The 25,663-nt window shown below is 37.7% G+C and overlaps 1 protein-coding gene and 1 pseudogene across 6 annotated transcripts in view; one reads left to right on the top strand and one right to left on the bottom strand.

Moving 5' to 3' along the window:
• TTLL7 (tubulin tyrosine ligase like 7) overlaps positions 1–25,663 on the top strand; it is a 138,504-nt gene that overhangs the window by 19,176 nt on the left and 93,665 nt on the right. For 4 of the 6 annotated variants that reach the window (XM_054566907.1, XM_054566906.1, XM_054566902.1 and 1 more), the window contains exon 2: positions 25,446–25,644. In XM_054566907.1, the coding sequence (XP_054422882.1) occupies positions 25,620–25,644 (25 nt within the window). In that variant the 5' untranslated portion in view covers positions 25,446–25,619. The other 2 variants (XM_054566905.1, XM_054566904.1) reach the window with 2 other exon arrangements.
• Positions 5,461–20,313, bottom strand: LOC129065604 (ragulator complex protein LAMTOR3-like; annotated as a pseudogene).

Raw genomic sequence — 25,663 nt, 5'->3', positions numbered from 1 at the left:
AATCAGAAAGGGCAACTGGACATGAAAGGGAACCCCCTCGGACACACTGGAACCCACAGGAACACACTGGAGCCTATATCTCACTCTTGCCCCTTCAGTCTTGACAATGTGGGTGACTTTCAGGAAGAGCTGGTGTTCTTTGCCGTGGAGCTGCACATGGAGCTGCCTGGCCCAGGGAGGCTAGAAGGGCCAGGATTTGGAGAGACCAAAGAAGATCTAGCGGGAGCTGGAGGAGCTGCAGGCGCAGATGCTGCCCTGTGCCTACGAGGGGAACTAGCAGGACAGCATATGTATACCCCCTGCTGCACTGACCTTAAGGGCTTAAGAGCTGCTGCTTTACTTTTGCTTTCAAAATTGCATGTGGATTTCTCTTGTGGACAACTCTTACCTGAAACTACTCAAGGAAGGGATTTCTAGGAAATACTGTTAGCTTAGCTGAATTGCCTTGTGTCACAGGCCTCTTTGGCCAGGATTGGGTTTTTGGATTTTATCAGATGAGCATTTAAAAGCCATCAGAGGATTTAAGCCTGCTAGGGTGGTGGGGGGAAGGGAAATGGGAAAGTAACAGGAAAACATTCGTGATCAGATTTGCATTGTATTGTAGGAAATGGATTGGAGGTGATTAAGAATGGATATCAGTAGATCAATTAGGAGCCTAGTACATTGGTCCAAATGAGAGATTAATGGTGGCTAGCACTTTATGTGGAGGTGAAGGTGATAGAAACAAGTAGGTGGGTTTCTGAAGTATTCAGTGGACTTGGGGCTGGAAACTGCTCGTGGTCGAGGGAGAGGAAGATGCCAACATTATGGGTTTGGTTTGGCTATTTTGATTGCACAGTTGCATTGAGAATATCCAGATGGAAATGCTCAGCAGCAGTATGAGAGTAAATTAGTCATTGCTGTAGTACTAGAAACATCAGGAGTAGTTGTTAATATTACTATCATTTTCTTACTTTCTGGAGTCCTGAAATCATTTCCGATTTATTTATGGATACTCAGTGCATTGCTCATTCCATGGCATAGAATAGGATTTTTTTTTTTTTAATCTCTCACTTTTTCACTATATGTTGTGTCATATCACACATTTTCCACTTTTTTTTCCCAGGGCTAACCTTTTTACTTTTGCTAATTCCATGTCCTTCTAATTCCGAGAGGACCCTCAGTCAGGGGTCAATAAACTTTTTGGTATGAGGTTAGATGGTTTTTATTGCAACTCTTCAATCGTGCCTTTTAACAAAAGCAGCCTGAGACAATACAAAACAAAGAGAAGGGAGCTATGTCCTATTTAACCTTTATTTACAAAACAGGCAGTGGATTGGATTTGGCCTGTGGGCTATAGTTGCACTTTTGTGCCTAGTCCACTAGGTGTTTTATTTCTTTTATTTTTAATTATTTTTAAACCATTGGCTCTCAAACATATTCAGGTTTTTTTTCTGCTGTATTCCACCCCCCATCACAAAAACCTACACCTTTCCTTTTCCCCCCTAAACTACATACCATCTTTCTTTTCCATGATTTTTTGAAAAATTTTTAAAATAAATTTATTGAGGTGGCATTGGTAAATAAAATTATATAGGTTTCAAGTGTATAATTCTGTAATACATCATCTGTATGTATATTGCATTGTGTGCTTACCACCCAAAGGCAAATATCTTTCCATTACTTCTTGAAAGTCATCTTTTATTGCTTCTATCTAGTAAACCCTTTGTATTCTGACTTTTCCTGTTGCTTTCTCAAAAATAATTATGTCCTTCACTCTTCTAAATAAGATGGCTGCTTTCTAATCATCTTCCTTTTTGATCTTTCCTTCTGTAATATTTATATTGTTGCGTATACTATATAGTTTGGAATAATATACCATCTTTTCCCTTTGACCTCTGTGACCCCAGAGCCTCATTCTTCTCCTGTCTCTGATGGTTATATATCACTACCTTTTAAAAAATTGTAGTAATGCACACGCAGACATACACACAAATGTATATAATATTAGTAGTGTGAACTGCACAAATCTTAAGGGTACAGCTGGATGGATTTTTAAGCACGCATACATTTGTGTAGGTATCACCTAGATAAAGATACAGAACGCTACCAGCATCCCAGAAGGTCCCCTCGAGACTCTTCCCAACCTATTATTCCTGATCCTGGCAAGAGGTATTCTGACTTCTGTAACTTTAGATTTAGTTTTTCCTGTTCTCGAAACTCATATAAATGAAATCATGCAGAATATATGGGCATACTCTTTTTTTCTTTTGTCCAGATTCCCTCGCTCATCAGTATGCTGTGATAGTAATCCATGTTGTTTTGGTAGCTGTAGTTCATTCTTTTTAAAATTATTGTGTAGTTTTCCTTGTATGAGTATACCACAATTTATTTAATCTTACTCTTAGTTGATTTTTGGGCTGTTTCTGGTGTGGGACTATTATTACTAATGCTGTTATGAATGTTCTTGTACAGGTCTTTTGGTAGGCCTATGCCCTATTAGAAATGTTGAAATTTTGAGATAGAAAATACCACCAAGTTTGAAATGTCTAAAGGAAAAGCTTTGACTATGTAGATCTGAAGTTTTCTGGAGAGTTAGGAACTAGAGGTAGATGGTCTAAGCCTCTTTTTTCCTGTCCTTCCTCTTCTTTTGTTTGCCTGCTACCTTTTATTTTCAGGATGTCCAGGACTGTTTATGGGTTTTTACAGGGCAGGGAGACTGGACTGGGGAGTTTGTTAATAGAAATAACAGAGGCATCAAAACCTTAACAACAAGGGCGTAACCAAAGACTGTGTGCCAAGAACTAGAAGGTGAGTCTGAATGGGAGGGAGAACTGCAGGGTTCAGACAGAGTTTTCAGGGATGGGGCACAGACCCAAGAATCCAGCACACTCCAGCAAGCGCAGTGGGCTTGACAGAGATTGAAAGGTTGCAGCAGTGTGGCGCTGAGGGTTAATCCTGTGGATGTGAATCGCATTGACCATTCTCTATCAACTCCATTACAATCATTAAAAAAATCACCAAACCACAACCTAAGTAATATAGAATACCTGCTATGCAAATACAACCAGTAGGCAAAAAGTAAACAATATAAGCAACTATAGTGTACTTTCTGTGTCAAATCAAATCTAGTGCCACCCACCCAAAATGGAATACTATTTCTAAGTCTTTCATATAGAAACTGGATTCCAGATTTTGTGAAGAGTCAGTGCAGATATTTTAAATGGTTGCTGGGCCATCGTAAGATGATCTTGTTGGTTGAGTTTAAGTATCCAGAATTTATAAAGAACTTAAAAAATTCAACACCAAAAAAAAAAATCCAATTAAAAAATGGACAAAGGACCTGCATAGATACTTCTCAAGAGGACATACAGGCGGCCAGTAGACATATGAAAAGATGCTCAATGTCACTAGTCATCAGAGAAATGTAAATTAACACCACAATGAGATACCACCTCACCCCTGTCAGAATGGCCATCATCTATAAATCAACAAACAACAAGTGCTGGCGAGGATGTGGAGAACGGGGACCCTTTTGCACTGTTGGTGAGAATGCAAATTGGTGCAGCCATTGTGGAGAGCAGTGTGGAGATACCTCAAAACATTAAAAATGGAATGGCCTAAGACCCACCTCTATGTTCATTGCAGCGTTATTCGCAATCACCAAGATTTGGAAGCAGCCCAAATGTCCATCAGTAGATGAGTGGATAATACCACTCTTACACAATGGGATACTACTGGGCCATAAAAAACAAGAAAATTTTACCCTTTGCAACAGCATGAATGGACCTGGAGAACATTATGCTAAGTGAAAGAAGCTAGTTAGAGGAAAACAAATACCCTATGATTTCACTTTTATGTGGAATCTAATGAACGAACTGGATTAACAAGCAAAACAGAGACAGACTCATAGACGGAGAGCGATGGCGGCCTAGGGGAGTGGGGTGAGGGGTGGGGGGAGCGAACCAAAGGGAAAAAGGACATGGACAACAGTGTGGTGATTGCGGGGGCGGGAAGAGGGTATAAGGAGACTAAGTGGTAATGGAAAAAAAAATACAATAAAAAAATGCCATGTCTGGAATGGAGCCATCATCCAGTAGGTGATAACTGAAATCTTGGACACTGATAACATAATTTAGGGACTGGATTGCTGTGGAGTAGATGCCCTCAGTGCTCTCCCCGTATTCCCGACACCTTACTCCTCCTTCTGCTCTCCCTATTTCCAACTGCCTACCAAATATCTGCTATTCTTTCCCCAAGGACTTTTGAGGACTTTTCTGGAAGCCATGGGACTAGAGGCCCCTTGCCTTTCCAGACCTTCTCCCCCAACTCCCTACCCCGCCCATGGGGGCTGGAAGTGCAGTGGAATTAATACCCCGCCCATACCACAGCAGCCCTCAGCCAGCGCCTGACCCCGGGGCTGGTTAGCTCTGAAGCAGTTGTATTTTATGCCAGTTCCCAGAGTTTCCTAATGGAATATGCTCCAGCCGCCCACGGGGTGGGTAGCTTGTAGCTGGCTTTGTAACACATCTTTTTATTGGCTGCCTTCCCTTCCCTGTCTCACTTCCCTGCTCCCCTGTCAGTGTTTCCTGCACTTCCTGAAATAAGCTACTAGTATTAGGGTTTGTTTCTGGGAAACCCAAACAAAGACAAATCTCTTGGATAATAGCTGCAACTAAAAAGCATACAGGGGAAGAACTGTGGTACTTTTTTTTTCCTTGTGTGTGTGGTTTTTTTTAACTTTTAAAAATACTATTTTATTTATACTCATGTATTGAAAATGGTTGTAGTATCATGTTTACATACATATAAATATTGGAAACGGTTCAATAATGAATCACATCTAAATTTTATAGAGAATGCACAAGTATTGAAACACTGCTTGGTTATAGAAAGCAGAGTGGGGGGAAACCCATCAGCTCTCATTTTCATTAAACAGCTGCACCCTCTGAGGAGAATCAAATCAATTAGTAATGTTCATCTATACTACAAAATAATATATACAGAGGAAAGTTAGTGATTATCCTGATTTTATTACTTTCACGAAGCCATTTTATCTTTCCCACACTCAATGCAAAGAAATAAAACAGTATGAAAAAAATATGTCCTCATTATTATTCACAGTAAAAGGGATCTGCTTCATTCTGCAGGCCTGGCAGAACGTACAAGAGGGAGCACTGCATGGGTCAAGTGGATCAAAGTAACATTTTGATTCTGACCCACTGAATAGAATCTCATGCAGATTTGGTGACTGGACCAACTCCATGGGAGCTGTGACAGACTGAACCCTTTGTGTGGTATGCCCCGATCTCAGTAAATAAGACTTATACAAGGAAAGATGGCAATCAATCTGTCCATAAATTGTATCTGTAGATCCTTTCGTTAGTATAAGATAGAAAAGGGACCCTTTCTTGAGTACATGGATACAGATATTGTTGTGGTCTCAAGCTTGCTAGATTGATACAGTGTCTGTTATACTGAAGATAAGGTAGACATCAAAACCATTGTCAGATTAAGAAACTTCCCCAACTTGTCTCAATTCTTCAAAGAATGGAGCCAGCTCCTTTTCTAGGCTGACAGTTACCCTGTATTGGCATTGCTGCTGGCTATGAAACTCACCACCAAGGTAAACTTAAATTGAACTACCTGGTAGGTATTATAATAACAAATGGTACTTTTATTTTTTGAAAATCCAAGTTTGCTCCCCTGGTCTGTTGCAACAGCAAAAGTAGATAAAATGCAGGTCTCAAAACATGCTCTAGAGGATTGCCATTGGTCACTTTAATAACAGGTACTCCATCCCTGTCTGACACAACAATAGCATGGAGCCCTTCAACACTTGGTAACTTTTTATACAGAAACTGCTTTAGGTCATCCGCCACGATAAACCCCTTGCTCCCGCAGGTTCAAGAGCCATGCCTGGCAAAGTGGCTCCAGTTACCTGGCTTCCGGGGCTGCCTGGTTCTCTGTGCAGCAGGGTTCGTGGCTGTCTGCTGTCACTTAAGGGACAGCTTCAAAGGTTCCTTTTTCTTGTTTTGATCAGCAATTATTTTAGTTTTCAACTGCTCCTTGAAATTTCTTGTTGGATGTGCAGTTGGTAATCTCAAACCTGACATGACCAAACTGAAATCAGAACTTAAAAAAGACTGTACCCTGGTGATAGCCAGTGGGAAAGGGTGGTGGTGGGCGGGGGGTAGGTGGAGGCGGGCAAAGGGGGAGAAATGGGGAAGGCAAGAGACTTCGTTTGGGACCATGGGCGCATGATGCAGTGCGCAGGTGATGTTTTACTGAGTTGTACACTTGAAATCTGTATGGCTTTGTGAACCAGTGTCACCCCAATAAATTTAATTAAAAAAATCCCCATATTGATTAGGAAAAAGCTTTTAAGATTTTTAGGATTTTGTCTGTGTGCTTTTTTCCTGTTCATATCTTTAGGGAAAACATTTTAATTGGATTCAGTATGTACTGTGTGTTCCTAATTTGTTCCTAATTTTCTGTGATTTGGGGTGTGAATAGCACCTCATATAAATATAACTTGTACTGTAACTTTACCACTCACTATTTTTATTTGATGATCTGAGTCTTGGCATGAATTCCTGGAATCTGAGATTGGTTAGTTTACATTTTTATTTACTCTAGAAGCATTGACCTCAGATGCAGTTTAGCAAATATACTAAGCACCAAAATAAACACAAAATGTAATTCACAATAAAAAATCCTGTGTAATGAAGAAGGAGGACAATGGTGGAAAGAAGGGGAAGGGACTAGACAAAGAACATGGATGAATGACCCATGGACATGGACAACAGAGTGGGAACTGACTGTGGGAGTGGTGGGTGGAGGTGGGATGGGTGCAGGGAGGTAAAGGGGGAAAATTGAGACAACTGTAATAGAATAAACATGATTTAAAAAAAAGAATCAGTCTCTTTTGAAAGTAGCCAATTTTATATATTATTTTAAGAGGTTTTTTTTAAATTAATACTGTCCAGTGAAATTCATCCTGGAATATAATTCATAATTGATGATTTCATATCTTTAAAACATTATGAATTTTTAAAAAACAAATACAATGTGACATGTATAGCAGATAGTTGGTGAATATAATTAACCCAGTGGAAGTATATTTGTTTAGATTTAGTGAATTAAAGCCAGTCTTCTGCATTATTCATTTGTTCATGGTATAAAGAATGACATTTAATTTATTACAAGTCATTCATATCTTTGCTGATATAATTATGTGCCTCCCACTGCAGTAAAAGTCCTTCATAGTTTTAAAGAAAACACAATAACCCATCATTTGGCTCTATCATAATTCATTTCTCTTGGATACATTTAGTTTGTTTGCAGTTACAGGTATAAATAGTGCCTTGATGTACACTCCTGTTCACAAATATGCCTCAATATTTTGAATGACTTTGTTAGGACTGATTCCTAGAATTGGAGTGACCAAGTCAAGAAAACAAACACATTACATATTTTAGGTTTTAGCTATATTTTCTAGTTGCTTTCCAGAATATTTTCTTTAGTGAGAGAAAAAAGTTATAGGCTACCTTAAATTAAGTAGACTAATAAATTGTTTTGTTTGATTTCAGTTGTGGGGATTTTAATTTACTGTTTTCTATTTTCTAATGTTAATGGTACTAAAGTCAGTGAGTTCTTAAAGTGATGATTTATGTACATAAAAGTGATATATTTAATTTTGTGTTATATGAGATATAGTTTGTAAATAACATTTTAAATTTAGTAATGCCACAGCGATTGGAATTAGTATCATCTAGAGAGTAAACTGCAGAATTTAACCATTGTCTGTCATGGCTAGTTTTTCCTAATAGAATTGTGTCCTCTCTGGAAACCCAAATATTTCCTTTACCAAATTACCCTATTATGTATGTGGTCATTTTATGAAAAGTAAATGTAAGAAAAGTTATGTAATCAGGCAAATACTTACTGATTATCATCAAATTGGTACTCTTAGTACTTTTTAAAGAATATCCATGTTTGAGAAAATAGTTTAAACAATAAAATTAAATAGAATTTTGTGTCACAGTTATTTAAGTTATTGATTTAATTCCAGAACTATTTATGGTGTGCCTACTGTGCTCAGAGGGTGTTTCTGTATATAAGGGAAAATAACTCTGTGTATATTTTTTGTTGTTTCCGATTATGATGAGTAAGCATGTTCTCATTTTGAGAATAAAGATTTTATATTGAAATAAATAAGTGTTTATCTTTAACTCATTATTGTAATAAAGAAAAATAAATTGTATAAAGTAAATAAGATATTACATTAAATAAAGGATAGGGAGACTTCCTCTAAACAAGTTTAATGTTCATTATTAATAATATCCTCACTGTAACTTATACCTCCTTGGGTAAAGGCAAATTTCATTTGGCAGTTATAATAAATTGAGATTATGGAGTCAGCATTCCCATTTTTTCTTTTTTCTTCACAGCATAAGTTGGTAACCCTATGAAGGAATAATTGTGAGGAAATCAGGAGTTGAGAAAAGTATCTGAGATTCCTAGTCTCAGTGTCAGAAGAGGCCAGAAGAAATGATAATTTTTCAGGTGAATATCCTAGCAGACTTTTATAAGAGGTTCGTAATAAAACCTCCTCTGCTTGGAACTCAGCTGTGGTACATTCTTATCTAACTAGAACCCAATTGAGGGCCACAAAATAGTAGGTAAAATTAAGCCCTGGCCGGTGCGGCTCAGTGGATTGAAAATAGTAGATAAAATTGACTTCTGATTATTCAAAAGTGGAGTAATGTCTTCATTGAAAACATGAATTTAGAAATAATATGTTTGCCTTAGAGGCCCATGCCAAATTTCTTATCCTCTTAGTGGGTGGGTGAGGTGTGGAGATAATGAATAAGGAGGCAGAGAAAATGTCAGGCAACTTCATTTTGGGATTAGGTGTGATGGAGGGTAAGGTACTCATGACCCTAGTATTTTTCTGGTCCAGGATCACAACCACACACAGCTGTGACCTGGGCCTTCCCAGCTTATTTGCCACCAGGTTTGCTCTTCTTTTTGACAATGGCTGTGGGCAGGGTGCTTTTTCACACTGTGTTCCAAACAAGTCACTCCCCTTCAGCAGCAAAGCTGCAGCTTTTGGTGCCTTGCCCAGCGTTGCTAGCGCTCCGGCGCTGGTGGGGCTGGAGGCTGGTGGTGCCTGGGATGGTTCCGGGCCACGCCTACTGTTCTTACCCCAAGTTTAGAAGTTTTCTTAAATAAAAGCTCCATTTCTTGTATGCATTTGGTTCTTTTCCAGAGTTCGGAAGTGGTTGTTTTTGACAATTTTATGCAGTTTTATCTTTTTCTTTTTAAAGGAGAATTGTCAAACTCCTCATTCCATTACTTTGACAGTTCTGTTTTCTAGGTCCAATTTTAACTGGAATGTTAAAAGTTATATTTTGAGTGAGCCCCTGAGTAGAAAACCAATCCAGATCAATAATGCCAGCATTTTACTTTTTTGTTTCTTTTCTAGGCCAAAGGGTTTAGAATGTAAGAGCTAGAATGGATCCTAGTTCCACTTTTTTTTTTTCAGGTTAATAATCGGAAATGTTAGTGTCTTGTGCAGTTACCACACAGATTGTTGGTGTCAGAATTGGATTTGGAAATGGATCTCTCATGCATCAGTCATTGATTTCCTTCTTGAGCAGCTGCAGGGACTGATTTTGTTTCTCTGCAGGCTCAAACCTTTGCCCCTAAGCTAATCCTGCCCAGGTCAAAGAATACAGGCGGATTTTCAGCCCTGCCCAGGAGGGAGGTCTGACAGGAGTTGTGCTACCTTGAACTGCAAACTCAGGGATGGGGACTAGCAATCTTACTCCAGTTTTCAGAAGATCCTCATGCATATTCAAGTCTGAGAATGGCTGGCGCAGAGTAGAGGCTGAAAACGTGGCTGAAGTTGTTAGTTCTGTACTTCAGAAATCTGGTTAGTCAATCTTCTGCTGTTTTTTATCACAGTTAAGATAACACCGTTGTTTCATTTACTTGGGGGAAAAGAAACCCTCTGCTTTTTTCCTATGCTACAATTTTACATACGTTGGAAGAACTGTTTAAAGATGATACTTAAAATATTATGCGTACAAAAAAGGGAGATACAAGTAAAATTTATCAAGGTGTTGCTTAAACCTCTTCACATGCAAAGACAGATACTTCAACCCTGTTTTCATTCCGAGTTCTCATTGTCTGTATTTTCCATGCAACATTTTCTGTGTCATCAAGAGTTGCCAGTACAGTATTTCTTTTCCTTTTCTTTTTTGGCACATTAAAAATGTTTTGATGAAACAACATAAGAATGGTAGTTGTACGTTATTGTGAATGTGCTAAAAGCTACTGAAATGTATATTTTTAGATGGTTAATTTTTATTTTTTTCCATCACCATTTATGCCCCCTATACCCTCTTCTGCCTCCACCCACACATCTTAAGAGTGTTTTATGATCATTTCTGGGGTTTTCTCTCAGCCTCTGATACTGGTTCTGTAAATTTTGATGTATCTGCACAGGCAGTGATAACTATGTCAGGACTGCTACCTGGCTGACGGTGATTGTAAGATGCATCACGATTTTAGATATTTTTAAGTGTTGACAAAACAAAAAGTCAAATAGTATGACTTAGAATCAAAGAATATGATGGTAATTATGGAGTGGTCTACATTCGTGTACTCATCTCCTCACTTCTAGAGATAAGTCCTGTAGATTATTCTTTATACAACTGTCCTCATCCATTCTTTTTATGCTAATCTCTTAACTTCAGTTTAGGCCTTGCTTACATTTAGGTTGATATATCTTTTCCTCCAGCACCTTCTTGTCTTGAAGAGCATTTTAAATCATGTGTTTAGTCTTGTGAAACGTAGCTCACCCTCTGGAATAATGAATGCATTAGTCAAGGTTCTCTAGAGAAACAGAACTGAAAGTATATACATGAAGGGGGTGGGGGTGGAGAGAGAAAGAGAAATATAAATGAAGATGAATGAATTGGCTATGCAGGTGTGGAGGCTGGCAAGTCCAAAATTTTCAGGGTAGGTTGGCACGCTGGAGACCCAGGGAAGACTTGATACTGTAGCTTGAGTCTAAACATAGTCTGAGGCTGAATTTCCTCTTTTGTGGGTGACCTCATTCTGTTTTCTCTTAAGGACTTCAACTAACTGAATGAGGCCCACCCACATTTTGAAGATGCCACATGCTGTGGAGAATGCAGAATATATATACACTGTATAGAAGCTTATATTCTAATTGCTTAAAGAAGACATTCAAGTAATTATGTAATTAATTAAATAACAGGAGAAAACAATAATGTAGATACAGACTATTTAAAATTGCACATGAAGCGTATACTGCTGTTGTAAGATTCATCTTTTTCATGTTCTCAAGAAAAGCAAATCTTTTTTCTTTAATAGGTTGACTGGGAAGGTATACATGAAACTTTAAAAAAATAATCTATTGGTGTAAGTTCCAACAATGTGGCGTTATTGCCAAAGCCAGTTCAGGACAGAAATAGGTGATAATTTTGCAGTATATTGATTAAAATTATTCTAAAGAATACACATGTTTTTCTCATCAGGCTGGTATATATGGATAATTTTGAATGCTAAGTAGGATTAAAATATAGTAAATCCAAATTCCATGAGGCAAAACTGAAAAGCAGCTTTGTTGATTTAGTATAGTCCTTAATTTGTAAAACTCAGATGCATGTGGATATATGGATACTTATCATCTTAATAGATATTTAGGGTCAATTTTCATTTGTGAGCATAATTTGTAGTTGATATAATCAGTATGTCAGTTCAGTATGTTTTGAGTAAATTGTGGCCTTTTAGGTGATTTTGGATCTGCTAAGTCTCTTCTTTGAAATAAAAATGTACATGTTGAAGGCAAGACATTTTTCTCTTTTCTCACTGGAGCAGCTTATAATATGAGGACCATTAAAAAGTGTTTTTTGCTTTTATTAGAAATGTAATGAAATAGTGAAGGGGCTACTAAATTTTTAAACAGGTCTGTGATATATCTATAATATTTACTCTGAGAAGGGAAGGTACAGGCCAAGAGATGAAAGGGCGATTAGAAAAAACCCCAGTTTAGATTATTTGAGAGTGTAGTTAATCTGTGGGTATCTCATAACTGGGCACCGGTTAACTTCAGGCACCAATTCCATGCTACATTCCATTATTGTTTGTGAGAATTAATGACAAAAATAGTTCTTTTCTTCTGCATTTCTATAAAAGGACTGGTTTCACAGCTAAGATTGTGGTGCCAGACAGATATAGTGTTTTTAAAAGGTCGGGGATGCCTTTTGGGTAAGATTCTTATTTTAAAATGGGCTAAAGTTATAAAAATATAGTTAAGTTAGTTTTCTTAATACTGGGCCTGTTAGATAAAAGCTAGTAGTATTTTATTTTATTTTTTCCCAAGAGTTGATCTTGTAAATTCACTTCGCATTCAGTTTAATGATTTAGAAACCAAATGACCTTATGATTCTTCTTTCCCTTGCGAAGATCTGGTGGTCATACACTCAGCTTAGTTGGTGGAGGCATGCAGGGCATGATGCATAGTGGCCTTGCACATTTTTTTCTTTTCTTATGGGTTTTATAATCTCTGCAGGCATAATTCTCAGACCATGACTTAATTTTACTGGGATTTAATTTAGAAGGATTTGAAAACAGTGTGACCTGATTCTAGAAATTAATACTATTGAAAAATTTTTATTTCAAATTCAAAAACCTCCTACAGAACTATAACTCTCTGATATGGTAGTCCAGAAGTTTAGCCCCTGTGTTTTAGGCTCTGTGTTTGAAATTGGAGAATATACAAATTAAAAGGAATTTTAAAGCTGCTGCCTCGGAGCCAGTTGTCTCCTGGGGAAAACATGCAATTAGAAGCCTCCCTATTTCACCTGAGTTGTGGTGTGTTATGCAAGGTCCTTTAGAAGTAATTTTCTTTATTTAAAAACAAAACAATGAAACCTAAGTTCAGTATTATTTGTACTGGTTAGGAGTTGGGTTTAGGCAAAACAAAACGAAACAAAACAAAACAAAACACCTCCCAAAACAAGAAAAAATAAGAATTTTTTTTAATGTTACCAAAAAGTTCAGGAAACAGTTGTCTATCTTTCTGCCTCCTCATGTTGACTTCAGCGTCAGGCTCTATGTAGAGGCAACCTGAGGACCAGCAATGCAGGTATGTATTCTTAAATTGAGCTCAGAAGAGAACCTCTGTTCTTTAAGAGTCTGAATAGAGTTCTGGGCTTGACTCTTGCTGGTCTTAGTTGGACCCTATGTTCCTCTCTGAACCAATTTCATGGCCAGGGAGATGGGGTTTTATGATCATTTTAGATCTGAGTTATTTGCCCAGCCTTAGAATTGGGGTCAGCATGAACCGCTTCCAAAGCAAATGGGACGAGAGCAGGGGAGTAGTGCTTTACCAGAGGAAATTCAGATTATTGCCCACAGAAAATGAATGAATGTGGGCTGTGGCAAAAACTACACGTGTCCAAAGTCATTGTGCCAGTGACTTTGTATTTAGGCTGGTACATCTTTTTCAGAAACTGAAACAGTCATTTCTATTGAGTAGCATATCTATTAGAAGGCACATTTAGCTAACGGTAGCAGGAACTTCAAACAACAGTGGCTTAGCAGTATGGGGACTTATTTTCTCTGGAGGAAGGTAGTCCAAGATTCATGTAGCATTGCCAGGACAAAACCAATGCCATTGTGAATTGCTGCAGCTCCTGCAATTGCTACCTCACTTTTAAGGGTGTTTTACTAAGAAGTTATGCTCCATAACTTTCATTTGTACATCATTGGCCATAACTTGGTGACATGGCCATATGCCTGTAAGGGATTGTGGGAAATGTAGGTATTTAGCGAGGCATAATGCTACCCCTAATACTAACACAATATGTGTTTTATTAGTAAGGAAGAACTAGTGAATGGCTATTAAGTAGGTAACCAGTAGTCTTACAACATGTGTTAAATCATTAACTGATATGAATGCTATAGGTGGCTTATTTAACAACCCAGTGAATTTTATACATTTAAGATTTAAAACTCACTTTAGAAGTGGATGGTAATTAAATAATAGAACTAATATATATCTTAAAATTGGTACCAAGGTGTACATTGAATATATGTCAAACAAAGTCATCAAAGGAAGAGTTAGAGATGATTCTGATTTCTCTCTCTCTTGCATGTTTCCTTTTGTAGTGATGCCCTTTTCCAAGGTAAGGAACAGAAGAGGAATTCCAGGTTTGCAGCAGAAGTTAAAGAGTTAAGTTTTGGGCATTTAAAACTATAAATACTGGCATCAGATGACATTCGGGTGATGTCATTTGTTTACCAGCTGCACATTTTGATATCTATTGTGCATTTTCTGGCAGAGAACAGAGAACTCGATATTTTAGAAATTCTCTTTCTTCAGTTTCTCCCTTCCACCTGTGATCTGGGTTACTAGAAGTTATGGAGAGTTGGGTCCAAAGGACCTTAAATTCCGACTTTATATCTTAGAACAAAAGAAGTCTTTGTGTAGTGAAGCATAGATTGGGTGTTTTGAGGATGAGATTCCCTGTCTTAGATTTGGCACAGTTCTTTGTAGGATGAAGGAATGAAAAGAGGCCCAAAGTGAGTGATATATACAAAAGTTAATTGGTAACATGATATATTATTCCTAGGGAGCAAGAGACATTTTTTAGGCTGTTGGAGGATAATATAGACCTCTAAAATTATATTCTAGGAAAAATTTTCTCAAAGGGGCTTTTAACTCTACTTTAATTACGTAAGCATTCGGTAGCTACACTGAACCTCACCTTGTCTTCTGTCACTTTAGTAACTTAATTGTACCTGTTACTTGCTTTGATCTTTATTTAGTTCAACATTTATTAAGTGAAGTTTTCCCCTTTTCATTATTCTAAATACTGAAAATACAGTTATTAATAGGGGGGAAATGCCTTCATGGTACACTGTTCTACCATAACCTATCTATCTCTACTTTTTCAAGTCATGCTAGGCTAAATTCCAAAGACAAGACATCCTACAGAGTTTGGTGGACATTTTGCAGAGATGCTGTAATTTAACCATAAACATTAACAAATACTAATCAGGCTAAGGCAATTTAGAAGAGAGAAGCAGTGCGTTAGTGGGAGCTGCTGTTGCTTCAGATGAATGTTAGTCATTACTGGAATTAATATTCATTATAATGTCACACTTGGCTCCCTATCTGGTTTTTAGAAGTGGTTGATCAAATGCTTGTTTGTTTGTTTATTTATGTCTAGAACACACTACATATCTAGCTTTTGAGAATATACCCAGTCTGAGAAAGGGAGACAAAAGTTTCTATGTTTAGGGTGTAAGTAGCTTCTCTAAGGACCCTTTTAATTCGTGCCCACAGTGAGTGGTGCTGCTGTTTTCCTGTTACGACAGTTGTGTGGATGATGCCACTTGTTTCCCGGGCAGGCAGCTGGCATTTTGAAATTCCATTGTCATTTCTTGGCAGAGAGCACAGAAATAGGAGCAGTTGTACTTTCAAAAGCATCTTTCTGTATTTAAAATCATTTTATTTATAAAAGTAGAGGTTTTCTTTTTTTCCCCCAGTCAATCACTAATTCTGTTGTCTTATTTTCTATATAATTTTTGTCTGTCCTTTTCTGCAAGTATAAAACTCAAATCATCCTACCCCCCAAAGTAGCTCTTCTTTCTGCAGATCTTCTCTGGATGAATGGTGCCAGCTTCTTACCCAGTTCTCTTAAGCCAGAACAATGCAAATCACCCGCGGTTACCTTTTTCTCCTTGATCAACTTCCGTCCTTGTTCTGTACTGGCAGTGTTCTTTCTCCCTGCATCTGTCCCTTCTACCCTCAGTCAAGCTCCTACCACGTCTCCTGGACTTGTGCAACGCCCTCTTGACACTCCCTGTCCACTCCTGCCCCTCTCTCATCCTGGTGTAATCTATCAAAAAAAAAAAAAAGTGTGGGTTTTGTTATTTCTCTTTTAAGTCCTTCAGTGACCTCAACTGCCTATCAGTTGGATTGGACCTAAGTTTCCAACAGCGTGAGTTAGAATATGATACTTCCAAGGAGACATACAATGGTTCAAACAAAATATTTTGGCTATTTCATTTCCACCTATTATTTTGAAAGGATGAAACATGGTAAAGGTATGTTTACGCTTTTTGTTAAGAATTACATCATCAGTATATATAGAACACAGGTAACCACTCTCTGTAGAATAGGATTGGCTATTGCATTGTCCCCTTTTTGCTTAGGAGGTATTGGACTTAATGTTTATTATTCCCATGTATGTAGTTCTTTACTTTTTTCTTCATATGTATAAAGTCCTGAGATCTGTATTTTGTCTATATCTCGTGTATTACAAATTTTGCACTATTTAAAATTTGATGTAAATGATATACTATTGAATATATTCCTGAGTACGTTTTGATCTGCATTGTTTGTGTGTTTATCATGCAGTTCTAGTTCATTTATTTTCCTTTTTCCCTTTTTTTGTTGTTCAGTTATAGTTGTTCCCATTTGCCCCCCATTACTCTCCCCTGCCCTACCCATCCCCCACCTCCCCCATTCAGTCTTCCCCCCATTGTCTCTAGTTCATTTATTTTCACCATTGTGTAGGTGTAGTATAGTATCTTTGCCCTTCTATTGATCATTCGCATCCTCTCTACCCTATTTTTCAGCCATTCACAACCTTTTCAGATTAGCTCCCATGGTCCTGGCCCAATACTTGGGAGTAGAGGGTTTATTATTCTTTGTGGTTGCTGTTAATACTTACATATTTAATGATTTTTGGTAGATTTCTTATTTTTAAAATGAGTATCTTGGTTGCTCAGCAAGGGTAGCCGCTGTGGACTCACGCAGTGGATGTAACTCTTTCTAGAGGAGCAAAACTTCATCTAACTCAGCAGGGCTATCTGCAGTAGCAAAGAGATCCTTTCTAGCAAATTTCTTCCTTTCCAGCTGCTCAGAGCTTTCCCTGGCAAATGCTTTCTCCTCCACCTGTTGCCTGACCCTGGTTTCTGTCATGAACACGGCCATGCTTCAGAAGCCCAGTGAGGAGGGGATAGACTCCAGGAGGGGTGTCCCCTGCTTCCTGGGAGTTTGCATGTCACCAGCCCTTGGCGCTCTAGTCCAGTGATTCTCAAACTGTAGCCTGCTTCAGAATCACCCCAAGGGCTTGTCAGCTGATGGGCCTCACCCCTAAATTTCTAATTCAGAAGATCTGGGATTAGATCTCAGCATATTCGTTTCTAGTAAGTTTGTAGGTGATGCTGGTGCTGATGCTGCTGTTCCTGGACCACACTTTGAGAATCACCACTTTAGGCCACCATTTCCCAACCTATTTTATTACTTTGACTAATGGGCCTCTTTAATATTAAGATGTACTGTATTTTGATAGACCATATTTTGCTGTGTATAATGTGCACCCATGTTTTTTGGCCCAAACTTTCAGGGGAAAAAAATCTTTTGTTTTAATTTTTAAATTTATTTATATTTAGATTTTTTTTTGTATTATAAATACAAAAAATTTTCTTCTGAATTAGAAATTTTGTATTTTGATAGACCATATTTTGTGTATAATGTGCACCCATGTTTTTTGGCCCAAACTTTCAGGGGAAAAAAATCTTTTGTTTTAATTTTTAAATTTATTTATATTTAGATTTTTTTTTGTATTATAAAGGAATTTTAGCATTTAGTTTTGAACATATTATGGTACAGGAAATTTTATATAGCAAATAATAACAAAACACAAGAACAGATAATGGGCATTTCAAGTATTACCCATGTATAATGTACATCCTTATATTTCCCTCAAAAATTCGGGCAAAAACTGTGCATTATACATGGCAAAATACTGCAATTTCATATCACCCACCAATGAATGTATAATTGTGTTATAATTTTCACATGTTATAAAGAAATTACATTAAAAACGTTACATTAAAATATTTGTATCAGCATAATATTAAACATTGTGGTCATCCAGAGCCTCACTGCCCAAAGCGTGATCTGTGTGGACCAGAATACCTGGGAGCGTAATAGAAATGCAGGCTCTCGGGCCTCACCCCAGACCTAATGAATTGGAATCTGAAGTTTAATAATATTCCCAGGTGATTAGTATGCATATTAAAATTTAAGAAGCTGCTGGTCTGGGGCTCACATTAAATCTAGTGCTAACAATATTCAAAACAAGAAACACCTGAAATTTTAATGTTTAAGAAGGGCACGTTTCATTCACTTTCATTTCCTTGCTATCATGTAAGAAAAAGCATCATTTCTTTGAAAACAGAGAAGTACATCAAATTTAGTTTGGCGACCAAGTACTGAAATTTAATGATGCATTACAGCACAAAAAGGGACATAATCTTATTCATGCTTAGAAATAGTACTTATTGCACACAAAAATATTGATTGCCTTATTTTAATTATTTCCATGAAGTAACAGATTTCTGACTACTACTTGCTATAACCTCTTTGCGAATAACACATTATGTGTGTGGAGAGTGGTTCCCCCCAAATCAAAAGCTTAATTGGATATAATTTTTGCTACATTTATTAACTTTTGATTTTTTTTGGAAGTAGTAGTAGGAATATCTTTCATCAGATAATTACAGTTTAGGAATGCAGAAAAGATTGTCTTGAGGCAAATTTGCAGAATTCTAAACATTTTAAAATGTTCTAATTACTTGTATTTTAATACCATTGTTCACTATACCTCTTTTTAAAATAATTGTCTATGGCGATAATAACACAACCTTTTAGGGTTGGGAAGATCAGAGTTTTATGTAGAAAAACCTAAAGGGTGCCTGGCACATACTGTTTTCATAAGTGACTGAGTCAACCCCATCCTCCTCTTCCTCTTCCTCCTTTCTTATTTCTCTTCCACACCATAGTCATTTCAATACATAGCAGCTCAGGACAGAAAAGTTTAATTATCAACCATGTAAAGCCAAGGGGTCGACTGGGCGCAGTATAGAGTGTCAGCTGTTTTTACCCTGGTGGAAAGCTAGGTTGAAATAGGGAGTAATCAAGGTTGGAGTCTGTGGTGGTGGTTAGTGTCACCGGCTTTCTTCCCCCACTGGCCTTTTGATATGATTGCAGTTCCTAACTCGTGTTGGCTGAGTCACGTGACTGCTTCAGGCCACTGAATTATGAGCAGAAATTTTGTGTGTCATGAGTTTCCTAAATGAGAATAATCCAAAGCTTCCTTTCCCTGTGGCGCAGAGATTGGTGATGGTTAGGACGGTGACTGCTCTGACAGCTTGGGCTCCTGTGTGACCGTCATAGGCGGAGCACCCCACCGGTCTTCAGCGGGTGTGTAGCGTGATCAAGAAATAGACCTTAGTTGTTTTAAGCTCTTGATATTTGGGGGTTGCTTATTATTGCAGCAATATGTGGTCTCTGTTGACCAATAAAGATTTTTTTTGATGGGTTTTAAGAACTAAAAAGTCATACAATAGGATAGCAAGTGTGGAAGTGGGTGGGGTGAGCTGGACTCCCCAAAGCGTGGTGCCAGGTGCTTACCAAGGAGAGTCTTCAGGAGTGTGTGCACCTCTGATGTCAGTACTGGGATGCAGGTAGAGAGTGGGGTCGAGATCTCCTGCCTCCTCTCCCCACTTCAGAAAACTGACACACTCTCACAAGTATATACATCCATTGTGAAACATGTTCATTCTACTTCTAGTCATTGTGAAAATAGTAATTTAAAAATCAATGTAGAAAATAAATATAGTGAATAGAAAATAAATACAGTGCATAGAAAAACCAGGACTGAGGAAAAATAACTATGTTGGAGGCTTTAAAGTTTTTTTCAGTACCATAGAAAGTAGGATGTTTCTCCATTCCCTCCCCATCATGCAGGTTTACATGCATATATTTTTACATGCCCATATGTGCACATACACATAATACAAAGTCTGTCCAGAAAGCATCCAGCCATGTAACATGAAAAATAGAGACATTTATTGAAGAAGATACAAGAAACTTTGTACATAGGACAATGACACCTCAAGTCCCTTTCAAAGTGGGCACCTTGGCACCTCGGCACCTCACACAGTCCTCCCGGCATCTTTAACAACTGCAGCACAATGTTCCTTCTGCTCTGGTAACAGAGTCTGTGGGACAGATTTTGCCATGACATGTTTTACGCTAAGATTCTGCATCAAAATCTGTAGTTTCTGGAATCCCCAGATCAGCTTCTAGTTCTCCCACTGTCAGTCACCGATCTTTGTTGACTGCAGCCCGTACCTGTTCAACGTTCTCAGGTGTTCTGCGTGTTGCAGGCCTTCCAGAACGTGGTTCACTTTCAACAGATTCTCAGCCATTTTTGGAGTGTTTGTGCCACACTTTTATTTGCACTGCACTCATTGCATTGTCCCTGAAAACCTTATTAATCATCCTAATAGTTTCCATGCAGGAATATCCAAGCTTAATGCAAAACTTGATGCAGACTCTTTGCTCTACTCAGTCATTTTGAATGTGACAGCCACATGGTGCATATGCTCACGCAATGGTGTCTACCATTCCCACTGACTAGTACGTTGTTGTCCACACATGCACATCCCAGTCCACTTTCCTTGGCTCCCTGGTTACATTGATGTTGCCCAAACCATTCTTGTTATATTAACAATGGCTGGACTTACTCAGACAGACCTCATATTTTTATCGACTCTACTTGTGATAACAAGTCACTACCCCTTTTCAGGTTACCTTCCCCATGAAGCCCACGTGTCTACAGTATTTAAAATTGCATCTGTGCTTCCTTTCCTCCCAAACTCCTACTCTCCTAACCAGCTCTTTTTTCCCCGTCTGAGGACTGAACATTTTCTTTGATTTACTTATTTAATATGTTTACTGTTACTCTTTGTCTCTATCTTCACCAGAATGCAAATGCCACAAGAAAGGAAATTTTTATCCATTTTGTGCACTGACAACAGGGCCTGATACATAGTAATATTTGTTGATTTGCAGGTAGTACCTTCAGGAAGGAGAAACAGGAACATAATCTGGATATGGATAACCTAGGTGTTCCGAGAAGAGAGATGAAATCTGACGCAATTTTGTGATCTCAGGCTTAAACCGTAGTTTGATTCTCTTACTCTCAATCTGTAGCTTATAAAATAGTTCCAGTCAAGCAGAATTAAACTTCTTTGTGAAATCTTCACTATGTCATGTTTAAAGACTGAATTTTAAAGGTAGCACAATAAGTGGGAAGGGCATGGGCTTTAGAAACAAACCGCTTCATTATCACCTATTAAGTGTGACTTGGGGCAAGTTATTTAACCACAGAGCCTAAATTTTTCTGTTTTTAAAATTGGAATAAAATGTATATTTAGTCTACCCACTGAGTGTCCCAGTGAGTAGACTAAATATACAAAGTTATGTGAAAATGCTTAGCACATGGTAGGGACTGGTTTATGTTGGTTCTCTTTTGCTTCCCCTCCTTACCATAAACACAGCTTTTATTACATTTTTATTTAATGTTATTTTACATATGTTCAATTTAGCCCTAATTCTAGTTCCCACTGACTTTTTGTTAGGCTGTTTTAGCAACCTATGGTAAACAGAATTTCACAAATGTTTCAAAAAACCCTATATAACATTCACGAGGGATTTTAGGGGATTGTCAGGGAAGGTCTGTTTCCCTTGTGTATTTTACACAAAAGATGTTTTGTCTTCTATTTGTTGTCATAAAAATCAACAATGCTGTCTTCATGGGTTGGCATCTTAGGCTTTAGGGCTGGAAAGAGTCAATTTTTCCTTTTGCATATTAAGAATTTAAATCATCTAGATGGTAAGTGGCTGAATAAGGGATAATAATTCGAAATGACTTCTCGTTCATTGTTCTGTCTTCTGTATTATACCTTCATCTAAATGAAATACAAAATTTGATGGTTTTTGTTATTAACATGATAATGTTGACGGAAAATTTTACCATATATATTTAACTTTTTGAATTTGTTTTCACCATGCACAGAGCACTAATGTGTACATAAAACTAAATTTCCCTTAGCGCTGTCTGCAGCCACAGCAGGCCACCACCACTCTGCATACATAGTCCATACATTTTTCTATCATTTTCTCCAGATGTAAACTTCTATGTGTTTTATTTTTTCACTTAAAAATGTGAAAGTAATATATTGTAAATGATATGTATTTGCCTCTCCGAGCTCCATGACCACCCCTCCTTATTCTCAGCGACCGTTAATTAATTGCTTTTAAAAATCACGAGCAAGTGCTTATTGAGCACAGCGTCAGATACTGTTCCAGCCTCTGTGAGGGGAGGAGTGAACATGAGAGAAGAAAACGGCCGCCTGCATGGAGCTTACCCTCCTGGGCTGTGGTTGGTGAGATGGTAAGGGCTCAAGTCAGAGACTGTAGGAGACCAGAAGAAGGAGAAATGAATTTCTTCAGACATGATCAGAGGAGGGCAAAAGTAAAGATTTATCTAAATTTTAAATAATGAGTAGAAATTCAACGGGAAGGTCTGAGAAGAAGCGTGCTCCAGCACACTTTGTTGTTGTTTCAGTCTGAGTGTAGCCATTGTTTTGCATGGTGGCACTTGAAGTTCTCCATTCAAAGTTACCATTGGTCTGAAATTTTGGAAAATTGTTTCCTTTTAGAAACAGTTTCTTTCTTTTATTTCTTTAAAGGTATTATTTATCTATTTATTTATTTAGAGAGAGAAGAAGGGACAGAGAAAGAGAGGCTGAGAAACGTCAATATGTGATTGCCTTTACATGCCCCCCACTGTGGACCTGGCCTGCAGCCCAGGCATGTGCCCTGAGTGGGAATCGAACTGGTGGCTGTTTGGTTCGCAAGCTGGCACTCACTCCTTCCACTGAGCCACAACAGCCAGGGTTAGAAACAGTTCCTTTATTGCAAAATAATATTGTTTCTTTGTCTTAGATATTGGTGTCTGCTGACCTCCTAAATTTCCCCCTGATTTATTTAGTTGAAGTAGATGTGAGGATTTTTATAGGTGATTTCAACCTATTTGACCTTTTTAAATATAATTATAAGAGTTTTTCTCTTTAGCTTCTTTCTCATCATTTTGTATGTGTATGTTTGCCTCAGTGCCATAAGGTGCTTGGAGCAGAGGGCATCACTCTTGGCCGCACACTAGAATCCTTTGGAGAGCCTTTAAAAATGCTGATGCTGGGGCCCACCTGTGTCTGGGGTGCTGCCTTGGCACCAGGACTTTTAAAAGCTCCTCAGGTGACTCAGTTTTGCAGCCAAGTTTAAGAAACCATCGTTTAAAGTATTTCGGAAGTAACTGAAACATGCTTTTCCACTTTTGGAAAGTAGGTAACCATGGCTTATCTGAGCGGCGTGATCAATCTGCCATCTCAAATCTCTTCCTTAGAATAAAGTGAAATGATTAGAATTGCAATGATAGAATCAAGTCCTTGACTTTGTTAAAGCACTTTTATTGCTATTCACCAAACCATAAGTGGAATTAAAGCATATACGAGTATATGGATAGAATAATTTTAAGGTCTTTAAATTCTTGTGTGGATGGGGGAAGGGATAAGAGTTCTTCTGTTGAGCTCAATACAAATCAAAGTCCTATGGCTCATTATTTAAGTCAGAAATTAACAAACCTCTTTTTAGAGCCTATAACAAATACTAATTTATTGTCAGTATAGTTGGACAAACATTGTTCTCAAACTCTTATTGACTTCGTCACCTACTTTCAATGTAATAAGTACTCTGTTACCATAAGAGGATCTTTGTTTACTCCAGTAACAAGATGTTGGACAAGGACTTGTAAACTCAAATAGTTACCTCCCTAGAGTATCAGAGAGTTTCCAAAAATAAATCAATCTGAACTTTAGAGTTTTCCTTGCTTTTATTCTGAGAAGAAATCTAGTCTATTTCCAGCTTGGAATTGGGAGCTGAGATCAGGTTAGGGATATTTGCTATCATTTCACTGTTTGTTTTGAAGTATTGTGAATTCCCAGAATACACCCCTATTTGTAGTACGTATAGCAATAGGATTGCAAACTTCTTTCACATCTATATGACATATTAGTACGGTGTCTGAAGACAGTGGGGCTTAGGGAGTCGATGGATAGGATAATCAGAATTGGGTTCAAAGCCCAGGTTTTCTGTTTATAAGCTGTGTTATCTTGATTTATTTATCTTACTTAGCGTTAGTTTTTATACCTGGAAAACTAGTGGAAATAATACTTAAGTTGTAGGTTTGTTAATGAGGTGAAATAGTTTAGATTCTTAACACAGTACCTGCCCACAGTTGGTCTGTAACAAATAATCTTTCTATAGTTTTGAGATTGACTTATTCTAGAGAATTGTTCTAGTACAAATGATACCTGAGAAGAAATTAAGCTCAAAATTTAAAAAAAAATAAATCTTATTAATAATGACTATTTGGGGTGATGTGTATGAGTTATATTTTGTGTAGCTGAATTTCTGAATGTTTCTGAATTTCTAATAAACTTCATACTCTCCTAATAAAGGTGTTGATACATGCCTTTGGTTATCATGATAAGCTTTATATTTCATGTTTAGAGACATGTTAGAAGAACTCAAAGATTCTTACAATTTGAAGGGAGAAATTAGAAAGTTTATAGTGTAGACTAGGCAGTATAGTAAGGGCATAAATATCTATGTACATATATATGCAATAAATATAAAAGTGAAGTGTAATATAAGGCATGTTAGGGTGTAGCCAAGTCAAATGAATTCACACATTAAAAAATGGTATTTCATTCGTTTGTGTGTCCAAACAAGATCATCATCATAATGACCCCCCTCTTCCCCATTTTCTGCATTTCACAATTGTTCTCATTTTTAAAGGCACAATTCAAATGTCGTTTATTTTAAAAGTCTCCGGCCCCCTTCCCATCACACACACCATGGGAACGGATCAGTTTTCTCTGCATCCTGTCAGCCTGTGACTTCTACCTGGCACTTCTTTCGCCATTTTAAAAGAATTTAAGTTCATGGCATTAGATTGAAGGTTGTTCCAGGTCCCACTGGCTTGGACATCATAGATACATTAATTTTAAAGATATATTAATTTTAATTTCCATTTCATCACTTACTTACTTTGTAAAGATATCTCCTTTCTGGGCTCAATTTACTTATCTGCAAGACTGGGATATAAGCTTATATCTCACAGTTTTGTTGAAAGATTAAGTGGTGTCGATGGTCTATGATAGTAAGTGTTCAGTAAATGGTAGTGAATGTTGTTATTGTATGTAAATATGATACATGAATACTTAAATAAAACCTTCCCCCTCTAAACTAAACTTTTTAGGACAGTGAACTATCACTTGGCATTTTTGTGTAAGGTTTAAATAAATTAATATTTGTTAATGGATTACATTCTTTCATTTTTTTTACTTGACTTTTCAAAAGAGTAGTATTGGCAGATGTCAAAATAGTTCATAAAAGTTGTTTTCTAAATGACTTTGTTTTAAAATCCCTACAGGCATCTTCTTATCCCATAACTTCGGTGCCCTGAAATCTGAGTATTCCACCAAGATAATATGATAGGAACTTCCCGTGGTTTGGAGCCATAGCCTCCTTAGGCCCATGTGGGCCATCCAGATTTCCTGAGAGCTGGGTACAGAGACACACTGCTTGCTGATCGGTACAAGCAATAATGCCATCTCTGCCTCACGAAAGAGGTAAGCAGACAGACTTAAT

Source organism: Pteronotus mesoamericanus, unplaced genomic scaffold (assembly GCF_021234165.1).
Source record: "Pteronotus mesoamericanus isolate MK-2021 breed Mesoamerican mustached bat unplaced genomic scaffold, CSHL_Meso_final contig_181, whole genome shotgun sequence".
NCBI classification, from domain to species: Eukaryota; Metazoa; Chordata; class Mammalia; order Chiroptera; family Mormoopidae; genus Pteronotus; species Pteronotus mesoamericanus.
Note: the sequence above shows the minus strand (reverse complement) of the source record. Positions and strands in the feature narration are given on the sequence as shown.